Here is a 12,055-nt window from a genome sequence, read left to right on the forward strand (position 1 = left end):
GAGACGCCGGCGGAGCGGCACGCAGGGCTCCGCTCTCGTCCCGCCCTCCTCCCGCGCAGGGCCAGCCCCGGCTGCCTGCAGGTTACTGCGGACTTCACCCCGCACCCCTCACTTGCTGCTTTTCGGATGCCAAAACCAAAAACCTTCACGCGGCGTGAGAAGCAAAACTCTAGCAAGCCTGCTTCAAACTCTGCCCATGCTCCCAGCCCCCGGAGCTGGATGCAGGCACAGGCGGCACTTCGCATCCGAGCTCCCCGTTGGAGGTGGGTCCGCAGCCCGTCCTGAAAGCGCTTTTTCATTAGTTACGGCGCGCTCGAACGGGTGTCCAATAAATAAGACAGGAGAGACGGGAGAGAGGTTTCTCCCCCGCCCTTACATTAAATGTAATACACCTTTTATCCTGTCCTTGATAGGATTCTTTGATCACATACAGAAATAATTACTAAAAGCGGCAGGGGGGAAGGGGAAAGGAGCAGCACTGGACCGCGCGGCTGGCGTCGGTGAGCATCGCGCTCCGGCCGAGCATCCGCGCAGGAGCCGCTGGGCAGCTCCGAGGTCACCTCTGCCGCATCGCTAATTTGCAGGAAAAGAGGCTTCTCTTATCGCGGGGGCACTGACTTGTGACGGGAGGAGGAAGGTTTAGGGTTTGCCGAGAGGACGAGAAAGGACGGCGGCAAGAGGCGCTTCAAAGGCTCAAGCGGATGCCCCAGCACTGAGCTCTCTCTCCCCCGTCTCGATCCAAAGAGGTTTCGCAGTGGAATAAACATCTGTGATCTAAGACAGCTGCCGGGAATCAAAGGCCGCCCCAATCAGCGCGGAACCCGCCGAAGATGTGACGGGAAAATGCCCGCTCCTGACAAACGCAGGCATGGGGGTGCGAAGGCGTCTCTCCCCGCAGCGCCTCCAGGCACCGAGAGCAGCAACAGTTCACCCATTACTCATCTGATTTGTTTTATAACACTTCTGACACCTAATCTTATCAGCTAATACCCACGATTTAGTTACCCAAGACGATTGTTTTTTTCCTCACTAGCAGCAAAATTGTTTGACTCTCCGCAGATGTTTACTTTTGCCAGCCTTACAAAAAAAAAAAAAAAAAAAAAAAAGAAAAAAAAAAGAAAATTAAGAGGGGGAAAGCTAATGCATTAAAAAAATTCCAGACTTTCCAAGACTGGTAGACACAACCATTGAGGAAATAAAATTTAAAAAAAAAAAAAAAAAAAAAAAAGGGTTCTGGGTTCTGAATATTGACAGAGTTTACCAGGAAAAATCAGAAAACCAAAGGAGCACATATGTAGTCCATGCAGACTTGCCTGTAAAATAACAATTTATTTTAATACTTAAAAACCACACACAATCCAGTGATAAATGTCAATTACCAATAATCAGCATAAAGTGCCAAACAGCCATACAACATTTTTTTTTAATAAACAGAACTTATTGGAATGTCTCTTAATTTGAATACACTGTTCAGAAAGCCAGCATTTAAAAAAATACGCTCTCAAGTTGAGATTTGTTCTCTCACACCAGGACACACGAAGACTTTAAGTACCACTAAAACCACGTTGTGCATACCATCAGTTTGACGTATTGCCATCTTTCTTTCCTCTGGGTTTTTAAATAAGTCCAGAAGTTACAAACTTCCTCACAGCACACTAGATCACAAGGTAATAAAAAAGGTCTCCATGTCTCATGAACACTGATCTGTCCCAACACCAAGAACCCGTGGGTCTGAGATCTGGATGCATTTTCTAACGCATGATAGGACTCCCCACTTGAGAGACTTAGGTCATTTCCAAACATTAATTTTCTTCTCCTTTTCTGAAAACAAACTAGCAAATGAGACTTGCAAGTTGCCCCTCTCCTTGTCTTAATGGTGCTGTGATGAGAAACAACCGTTTCAGTTCTTAATCGTCTTCCAGAATTCTTTGTATTTCCTGAAGTGTAAAAATAAGAAGCTTTATACAGTCAAAAAAAAAAGTATAAAATAAGAGTTTGGATTTTCTTAAGTAATACTTTTGGAAGCTACGATTTTGGCTTGTTTTTTGGGGATTTTTTTGGGTGGGGGGGTTGGTCGGGGGTGTCTTGTGGGTTTTTGTTTGGTTTTAAAGAGATTCCTTTCCAACACGTGAGCACCACCTTTTGGCATAAAGTTTATCAAAGCCACACAAGTCAGCTAGCACTCTCTGTATCATTCACGTATATTTTTAATGCAAAATAATCTTTTCACCCACGACTTAGAAAGTTAATTGCTTGGACGGGGGATTGAAGGGTTGCAGATTTTGCCCTTTTTAAAGTAGAAACAAAAACAAAGCATAAAGTCCAGTGCTCCCGTCCCGAAAGTTTTGTTTCTGTTCTAGTTTTGGTGTAAAGTCTGAAGGGGAAGAAAAGTTCATAGAAGTTGAAGATTCAACACTTAAGTTTGGCAGGTTTCAGTTCCTTTACTTGCGTGTGCAGTGTCTTGTGGACAGCTAGTGTTCTGGACTGGCAAAATCCTTTCCCGCATTCTTGACACTTAAAAGGCTTTTCTTTAGAATGGATATATCTAGAGAGAGAAAAACAATTGAGATGTCAGAAATAAATGACCTAAACTCAGCAGTGGCCTACCTGAGGGAGAATACACTGGAGTCTTACACCTACAGCTGAGAGCGAGAGTGCTGGAATGTGGCGCTTGGGCAATTGTCTGTATGTGTGTGTGCAGGAGAGGGGGCATCAGAGTGTTATAGGGTGCCTTTCTTAAGTATAAAGATCTTCTCTTTTACTTTGGGGTCACCAGGCTTCATGACACTTCTGAATAATCATAGACGCAGAGGACACATGATGCAAATGGAGGGTGAAAACATCTGTGGAAGCTAAAAAGGAGGTTGTGAAAGTTGTCTTTATGAAGTGAGTGAGGCGCGTCTTCCACTGTGAGTTACCTGGGCTCTTCCACCAACAGTGGGCAGAGGAAAAACTAGAGGGAATGCTCTTGGTTGGATTGGTATACTTAACTTTTCTGATAAAAATCTTGAGTGTTGATGGGTAACTGGGAGAGTACAAATACACAAGAGAAAAAGAACAGGAAAAGAAAAATATTTACCTGTGATCCCTCAGGTGATCCTGTCTTCTGAAAGCCTTGTGACAAATATCACATGTGTAGGGCCGTTCATCAGTGTGGGTTCTTTCATGAATCAAAAGGTTGTAGGACTTGGTGAAGTGCCTGCCACAGAATTTACACACAAACTCCTTCTTGGTTTTGGACGGTAACCTTCCCCGCGTGGGTTTCTTTTCTGGAGAGAGTTTAGTCACCTCAAGCAGAGACCCCAGCCCTGCAGGTGAGCCCTGACTGTCTGCCTGTCCCAGTTTAGAGTGGTCCTCTTGTGTGGCAGCCACTGCTAAGTTGGCAAAGTCAAAGCGGGGCTTGGCTTTGAGGGTCATGTTGGCAGCCTCTTGCTTGGGCTGGATGACATGTGGGAAGAGCGGGAAGGTCGGCAGCTGGAACCGCGCATCCACCAGGCTGGAGACGCTGGGCACTTTGGAGAAGGAGGAGCGGGGCAGATGCATGGCTGGGTAGCCCAGAGTCCACTGGTGCAGGTGCACGGCGTGCAGGGCACTGAAGCCGTAGAGGTTGGAGAGGTGGTCAGAGGGCACGGCGGGCAGCCCGTTGAATGCTTGCAGGAAGGAGTAGTTGGTAAGCTGGAGGGAAGGATGGATAGGCACTGGGGCCGGCAGGGTTTTACTTCCCATGGTGGCCGCTCAGGAGGAGGATCTTGGGAACAGGGGAGGAAAATATCTGGAAAATAAAGATGGAAGGGGGAAGAGGGAGAGGTAGATTTACATGCAAATACAATCCCCTTACTCACCCCTCATCAAAATCCCTCTCCAAAGCCACAGTAGGAGGTTGCATTGGAATTAGAGACGCCTGACCAGGTCTTTACTGTGAGTGTGTTCCCAGATTCTCCCTCTCCCCATCTCTCTCTTGCACATAAATGTTGTAGTTGATCTACAATCATTCACTTTAAGCCACATTCCCTGCTATGCAGACTTCCAACGATCCTGTACACGGGGACAGCTGAGATGCCGTTTTGGCCCAAAAAGCTGGGTCATCTCCCAGTAATTTAAAATCCCTTCCTGGGTGACCTCAGTCTTTAGAAAATAGTGAGATACTGCCCACTACATCTGTCCACACAAATTGCATTTAGTCCTGACTCTTGAGATAATACAGGGAAAGGTGCAGAACTTGCTGCCCCTGGGTTGCTCAGCTTCCTGTGGTCTGGCCTCAGGGAAGACTCTGAGATGATGGAGGTACTTGGATGCTCAGAACTGCATGCTCTCTCTCTTTCAAAAAAATAAAATAATTTTGGTGAAAAAAAAACATTATGGGGAAAATACCAGCCAAAGCCCTCCCTCTTGTGTGCTGCAAAAAGTAATAGGAAAATGGTGTATTTGGGTGACAAATCTGAAGTGCCATTTGCTCTTCCCAGAGAGAAGTGCCTGGCTCCAAGCCCACATCCTAATCTAAGCAATTGTTTAATTACAGCCCTTCAAAAGGCTAAAATATGAGGACTGGCGAGACCCTTCCCATGGGACACCCAGACCAGCAGCTGCAGGGCCTCAGCCCTTCCTTGGGCTGGGTGCCACCACTTTGGTCTGTGTTTCAGGGTCCTGCCAAGCCCCTAACCTCTCTTGAGGGCCAGATCCCTACCCACCCTACCCCACAAGACGGAGGGGAAAATGCTACAAGGCAGCAGCACTGGGGCACATCTGGCCCAGTCTGAAAATTCAGCCCCAGCTGCTGTCAACCATTTGGCAGGAGAAGCCTCCTGAGGGTTGTTGGTGGGGATGGAGTTTCCTCCCTTTGTGGGTGTGAGAGAGCACCCATGGCTTTTGGAAGCAACATATCCCTGCAGCCCAGAGAGCCTCCTCTTTACTCCAGTCCTCAATTTATACTCTTAGTTTATAGCTAACCTCAGTGAGCTCTGGGATTTGCCTTCAGTGGGGCTACTTTCTACCAGAATCCCCACAGGTTTGCTGCAGAGTGCCCATGGGATCCACAGAGGGTCTTTATAAGATTCCAACAGGGTTCCTGCTGAGTCAAAGCAGGTTCCCCCACAAGATCCCCACAGGGGACTGCAGCAGGGTCCTCACAGTTCATCCCCACGTGTAGAGTAAAGCTCCTTTGGAGAAATGGAGGCAGCAAAGTACAGCAGTAATCGTCCCTCTGAGCTAGAAGTCTGGGGGTGTGGAAACTGGTGGTGGAAGAGGTCTAAAGACCAGGGAAACAAATCTGATTTATATGTGTGCTGTTGCCTGGAAAGAGGAGCTGCAGCTGGGAGGGTGTGAGAGGGACAAGCTTACTCTGAGCAGCTCTGTACTCCAGGCCCACCTTTCACTCTGCTTTACATAAATCAGCAGCAGGAAGAGGGACTCAAACCTTAGAGGCATTCCACTGCAATGACCCAGAATAAGAGATTGTGACATTTTTTGTTTTTCAATTGGATACATTTCTGATAGTGACTGATTGAAAAATGCACACATTATATTCTCTATTCTCCTACCGTCCCTCTTTTTTTCCCCTCCTTTTTTGTTTGTTTGGGTTTTTTTGGTTTTTGTTTTTTTTTAATTTGGTTTTCTTTTGGGTTTTTTTTTGTTGTTGTTTTTTGGTTTGGCTTGGTATTTTTGCTAAACTATTTAGGGCTGTTGAACTAGCCAGACTGTTTTGTTGCCCTATTGGGGATATACTTTTATTTAGTTAGTGCTGCTTATACACTAAGCATGTCCACATCACAGCACAAATGCCTCAGCTGGTGACTCCGAGGACAAAGTGCTCAGAAAACACTTGTCCTCTCGTCCAGGTACCTGAAAATGTCTATTTCTGTCCATCACAATGGCTTCGTGTCTGTTCCCCTGTCTAGGTAGCTCTAGATCTCTCAAACATGAAACAGGCTATTGCAAAGGAAGTTTATTCCTCTTTCTTTCTTTGTATCCTTAGAAAACATTTAATATGGAATAAGCAGAAATCTACTATTTTAACTTGAAAATATTTTTTAAATTCTCTTCCGATTTTCCCAATAAAGAACAAGGAACAAACCAAGGAGAAATAGTCAGGTCATAATAGCATCCATCACACCCATAGTTTTTTGGGTTTTGCTAGAGCAGCTCTGTTAAATTAAAAAAAAATATACTATTTTAAAAAGGATGAAAAAGCCAAAGACAACAGAGAAAAGAAAAAAGAAAAGAAGAAAAAAAAAAAAAAAGGGAGAGGAGAAGAAAATAAGAAGAAAAGAGGAGGTGGGAGCAGAATGTTCATGTTACTACAAGTTTCTTGGCACTTTTCCAAAAATGTAAGCTATACTTTTGCTCTGTACGATCGGGATAGTCAAAAATATGGATGAAGAGCAGGCTATTTCATAAAGAAGTTCCCTTACTTCGGGACATCAAAGCAAATGTGTTTCACAGTGTAGTAACTCTCTGGTCTCCAACTTGCCCGCAGAGAGATCAACGTTTCTTTGATTTCGGTGTCACCTCCACCTTTAATTCTGCTTCATGTAAACAGATCGTTATCGGGTCTTTTTTTTTTTTTTTTTTTTTTTTTTAACAGAAGAAGACCCCGCGAGTTCTCTGCTTGAATTCCCCCATTGCAATAAAACTGTGCGGGGTTTTCGTTTTTAACGCAAAGTAGCTCGGTGAGTAATTAAGAACAAACCACTTGTGTTCTGACTGAAACAAAACCCACTCATGCCAAGATAAATTTACCCTGCAAAATAGGATCATAAACTTGAAAGTCTGCATCTGTCTCCAGCTTTCTTACCCTTTGCCCTGAGTGAAGATACGGTAATGCTATTGTCCAGTTGCCACTGTTTTAAGACCATTTCAATCTTAACCTTCTAGATTAAATTCTACCTACTCTATATGCCAGGAAAAAAAAAAATCTAGCCGGCTTACTTCTGGTAGCATAGCAAGAGGCGAAATTAAATGGATTTTTAAGTAATCTTGTGGCTAGTCAGTATTTTTCCTTTCTACATTGAATTATCAATTTCCGATGTATCCTTTGAAAGGGATATTTGTTACATTAAATACCTGGCTCATAAATAATGAGGTTTGCTAATTAGTTCCACATGGAAGAATGGAGGAGGTAAATTACCCTGAGAACTTTGCTTATTTTTACAAACATGATAAAGTAGCGGGCATAAAATGATGCATTCTTGCGAGAGCCTCAAACTACAGCAATCAGGTTCTTCTGTCAAAAAAAAGTTCTCCAGTTTTGCCTGAATTTTTTCAAGTCTGGTAGCCCCGTCCTTTCGGATGCACGGATCGGTATGCAACATTTTGCCACCAGCTCGGCTATTTTTTGGTCTCCTTTGAGGGGAAGAAAATTTCCCTTCCTAAAGTTAAAGCGAGGAAATGGAGCTTACAAGTTATCTGCGTTTGGGAAACTAAGTGGAAAGAGGATAAAACTGCCCTTTCGCTCCTCATTATTCGAGCGTGGTGCTCTTGAGGAATAAAATACATTGTTCAGCACAGATTTATTCAAAGTATTAATGAAGTGTGCAGAATCTATTAAAGCAGGTTTATTTGGGTCTAATTGAGCGTGAAAGAGTTAATTGCTAACATTAATGAGGACTGGAAGGACTCAGTCAGCGTGTGCCTTGGATATCTCCGCTCAATCCTTATAAAATCATCATTCACATTTTATCACGAAATCGGTGTTGACAAGTCTCCCCAGACCACCACCGCGAGCGCGGGTGAATGAGATGGGCTTTAGTTTCTCAAATAATAATAACAAATAATAACCGGGGGCCGAGTAGTACACTGCCCGGGGCAGCTTTTATCCAAACCAGCAAAGATCCCCGGGTTCGGCCCCTGGAGGGACAGCGAGGCCACGGGCGGGAGCGCGGCCCCACGGCGGGCGTGGGTGGGTGCCGCGGGACGGCCGCAGGGGCCAAGCTCCTCCACCTTCTCCCAGCAGAAGTTTTTAGGTAGGTTTGGGAGTATTATGAGTGCGCGCTTTTGCAACCCCCTCGGGTGTTGAAAGGCCCCCAGCACAAGATTCACCCTCGCTTTCTCCCTAGAGAAATGCCCGATGCCTCCCCTGCACAGGAACAAATAAAAACCCTCTCTCCCGGCAGCAGGGAGGATTTCTTGCCTCTTTACTCCTCGCTTCCCATGGTGAGAGCACGCACACCGCGGGTAGGGGCAAGGCTGTGCGGTGCCAGCCCCGGGGGCAGCCAGGGCACGGAGCGCATCCCTGGCCCGGCCGCCCCAGCCGGGCTCCTCCGCCGCGGAGCCGCAGCCCCGGGGCCCCGGGCCCAGCGCTGCCTTGGGCTCCGGCCACTTTCTTGTCTGACTCCGGACTTGCTGAATTGATCCACTGTGCACCTGTCCGGGACCCTCCTGCCTGGCTCGCGATTTATCGAACAATTCCTGCGACGCTACGATAATCTCCAAAATGCTCTATTTTTATAGTTTCCCTCCCAAAAGCCAACTACAACAACCATACCCTAATCCTCGGCTTTGCACTGACACTTTATAGGCTCGGCCTCGAAAGAAGCTTAGTCTCTCCTGCGCTGAACTTGTTTCGATCCACTCAGACAAATATAAACATCAGGTTCATTTCTGTTAGGGCCTTGGGAAGAAAGAAGGCTTTTCGCATCCTGAAACACCGGAGTTGCAAGAAAAGGAAAAAAAGGAAAGAAGAAACCTCGCAGAAATAAAGACAGAAGAGAAAGAAGAGGAAAGAAAAGCCAATAATAGAAAGGAGAAAAGCTGGAAGTTCAAGGCCGTAAAGGACATGCAGGCTTCTGTTTTGCTCGTATGTGTCATTTTTAGCTCGGGTTAGAAACACTGCTTCTCCGCAAGGGGGGAGAGACAACATTGGAAGGGGAGGACAAATCTTTAAATAGCATCAAAATATCCGAGACCCATGTGAAGGCTTACCCCAGCCCTCCGCCCGCCCCAAAGAGAACAGTCCTCCTCACGTGAACCACTATTTCCACGCTTCTGCACCATCCAGTGGATCGTGGGAGGGGATGGGGGTAAAGAAAGAAAGGAGGTAGAGTTAAGGAAGTGTTTGAACCGATATCCCCAACCCCCGAGGCTTGGCAAAACAAAAACCAAACAGAATGAGTTGTTCTTTTTATTTACCTAATCCCGATCTGTGCTCCACCGCTGGCAGCAGTTAAAAGATCCTGGGCTAAATTGGAGCTGGTAAAATAAAATAATGGAAAAAAAAATAGGAAAAAAAAAAAAAAAGGAGAGAAAAAAAAAAAAAGAAAAAAAAAAAGGAGGTTGGGCTAGGTCAGTGTCTGTGCTGGCCCTGGGGGGCACAGCTCACCCCACCCACCCCAGTGCTCCTCCAGCTGGTACAGGCAGATCCGAGCGGGGCCAGGTGTCCAGGTGCTCCGGCCGGCGCGGCCGGAGGTGCTCTCCCCGCTCCTGCTCCCGGAGCCGGCTGCGTGCGCTGGAGTGCGAACGCGCCCGGGAGCAGCCGCGCTCAGACTGAACCGATCCCTTCCCTCCTGCCTCCTCCTTATTTCAACCCCCCCTCCCAGCTCCCCCCTCAACCTCCCACCGCACTCCGGGCATGCGCACGCAGGGAGAAAGTTTCTGGCTGGGAAGAACCAACTTTTCAACCCGCTTCTCCCGGAGGCGCAGCAGCCCGGGGCTCGCAGCCCGCAAACCTCTCATCTCGCCCCCCCGCCCCGCTCCCGCAGCCTCCCCCGGAGCGTCTCCCCAGGGCCCGCTTCGCTCGGCCCCGCGGCGGAGCGTCCTCCCGGGGGTTCCCCGTGCGGCTCGGCGGGGCGGGACGGGACGGGACGGGACGGGACGGGACGGGACGGGACGGGACGGGACGCTCGCTGCCCCGGTGCCGCTGCGCGGCAGCGCTGCCTGCGCCGATCCGGCCCCGCCGCTCCGTTCTGCACCTCAGGGCTGCGAAGCGCGCCGAACCGCGCCGAACCGCGCCGAACGCACCGCTCCCGGCCGCCGCGCTGCGCCCCCTCCCCGCCGAGCAGAGCCGCGGGACAGGACTCACCGGGACCTGCCCAGAGGGCAGGAGGGGGACAAAGGCAGAAAGAATGAAAAAGCGGGGGGAGGATGGAGGGAGGGATCTGCTCCCGCTGATCCCGCTGGATCTCAAGTTGTTCTGCTTCTCTGAGAAGATCCTCAGAGAGGATCCCGGGAGCCGCTTACCTGTGAGGGGTCCACCCCCGGGAGGGCTCTTCCTCCGCCCGTCCCGTCATCCCTCCTGATCCCCGCTTTCCACCCCAGCGCCCCTGGGCTGGGTGCCTTCCTCCTGTCCTTCTTCCCACGGGCCGGGAGGGTCTCTCCCCGCGCCCCGGAGGGGTTCGCGGAGTGCGAAACTCCGCGGATTCCCCGCGGATAGGGAGCTGCAAAGCTTTGCTTACGTCCGGGGGCGACTGCCCGGGCGACACAGGAAAAACAAAGTAACCCTCAAAAGAAAAAGGTTAAACGGGCTTTATAATTAATCCTGAGGCCGTAATCTCCTCGGTTATTTGTTTTTCTATTCATCCATCCATTCACACTCCTTTAGATCCGTGAAGGGGGAAAATTTGCTTGGGTATATTACATTGTCCCGAGAAGCTAGGGTAATATAATACGCGAGCGAAGACAGATCCGTCAGGATAACACGGTACCGTGCTCAGGGACACGCATGTGTCTTTTTATTGTTCATTACACTTCCGTAATTACACCTTTTCTTTTTTTCTTTTTTTTCTTTTTTATACCATCTCCGAAGGAAAAACAAGCGAACAAATAAAACCAAAATCACCAAAACAGCAACAAGAAAACACTAGGTTATAATCCTGCAGAATTAGTATTCATAAACATGACAGTAGCATGGCAAGCAAGCCTAGCCCTGCCATTTGAACCCCAAATCCTCTCTATTTTTATGAACAATTTGGAGTCCAACATTACACTCTGCTCCAGGCAGGCGAAGAGAATTTCGTTCTTTTTTTTTTTTTTTTTTTTGTAAACGAGTGGCATTTTTATGAGCAGAGGAGAAGCAAAGACATTCCCAATTCTTCTTCAGTTCTCTCGCACTTCGTGCTGTTATTTTCTCTTTGTTTATTATAGCCACACATACTCAAGAAACCCCCCAAAACTCAAAAGAAAACCACACACACCCCCCACCCCGCGCAAGCAGAAAAAGAAAAAAAAAAAAAAAAAGTAAAAAAAAAGAAAATCCTCAAAACCCAAACCCCTAAACCTCGTATTTTCATTCCTGTCGAGAATGTGGTCCTGTGCCCGCTGCTGTAAGCTGACTTCTTTGAACAAGTCTGCATTTTCAAATATAGTTTAAGTCCAGTTGTCTGAACGTGAATGTAAGATTCCCAAGTGTCCCCAGACCAACACAGAGACCGCAGATAGACTCTTCTAACTGGAGATGTCTCTTTTTCCATAGGAAATAATCTTATATAGCGGAGCGTGGGTGCATGCATTAATAAAACAAAAATCGCATTTCTCTTCAGAGAAATAGCGGATTAGCTGAGACGGCAAACACAAAACTAGCTATAATACCTGCACGTGCTGCCTTTGAGGGAACAAAATAAAAACCATGCTCTTCCAGATACAAACCCTATAATTCCGAAATAAATACTTAAACTTTGAAATGAGTAGCAGTAAATGATCTCATTGTCTACGGGGGAGGGAGACACAAAAAAAATTATTCCCACGCGAAAATAGTTTATAATCAAAGCAGGTCGTTGGGATATCATTCTATTCTAGAGTGTTCCTGGAAGCTGTAGCTGAAAACTGCCTGGATAATGTGTCTTCTGATATTTACGTATTTGTTAAAAAATAAAAATATTTGGACTTGTCAACCCACTGGCGATAGAACTGAAGTTTCAGGTTAACTGTCTTGTTAAGTACATTTGTTTTAAATATCTGGTGTTTAAGTTATGAAGCTTATGTTGTTCCAAAACCTTTATTCTCGAATGGATTTTTATGATGTCCCTTGCTAATTTGCATTATGTCAACTTGAAGCGGTGGGGAACCTAATACGGGGAACAAAACCACTCTGACACGCAGGGAATATGCTGCTCTTTTCCACAGCGAA

The 12,055-nt window shown here is 47.2% G+C and overlaps 1 protein-coding gene across 1 annotated transcript; it reads right to left on the reverse strand.

Moving 5' to 3' along the window:
* Positions 1–2,265: 2,265 nt before the first annotated feature.
* Positions 2,266–9,231, reverse strand: OSR1 (odd-skipped related transcription factor 1). Its single transcript, XM_014894944.2, has 3 exons — positions 9,124–9,231; positions 3,080–3,772; positions 2,266–2,545 (listed from the first exon to the last, which is right to left on the reverse strand). Exons 2-3 carry the CDS (start codon positions 3,724–3,726, stop codon positions 2,410–2,412), a joined length of 783 nt encoding a protein of 260 aa, XP_014750430.1. The 5' UTR covers positions 3,727–3,772; positions 9,124–9,231; the 3' UTR covers positions 2,266–2,409.
* Positions 9,232–12,055: the final 2,824 nt, after the last annotated feature.

This window comes from Sturnus vulgaris, chromosome 3, assembly GCF_052056855.1.
Source record: "Sturnus vulgaris isolate bStuVul1 chromosome 3, bStuVul1.hap1, whole genome shotgun sequence".
Taxonomy (NCBI): Eukaryota; Metazoa; Chordata; class Aves; order Passeriformes; family Sturnidae; genus Sturnus; species Sturnus vulgaris.

Bases quoted from the DNA above. Each gene is read 5' to 3' on its own strand.
- OSR1 (XM_014894944.2), bottom strand. From the start codon at position 3,726: ATGGGAAGTAAAACCCTGCCGGCCCCAGTGCCTATCCATCCTTCCCTC. The intron at 2,546-3,079 runs GTAAATATTTTT...TTCTCTCTCTAG, and splicing joins GATCACCTGAGGGATCACAG to ATATATCCATTCTAAAGAAA.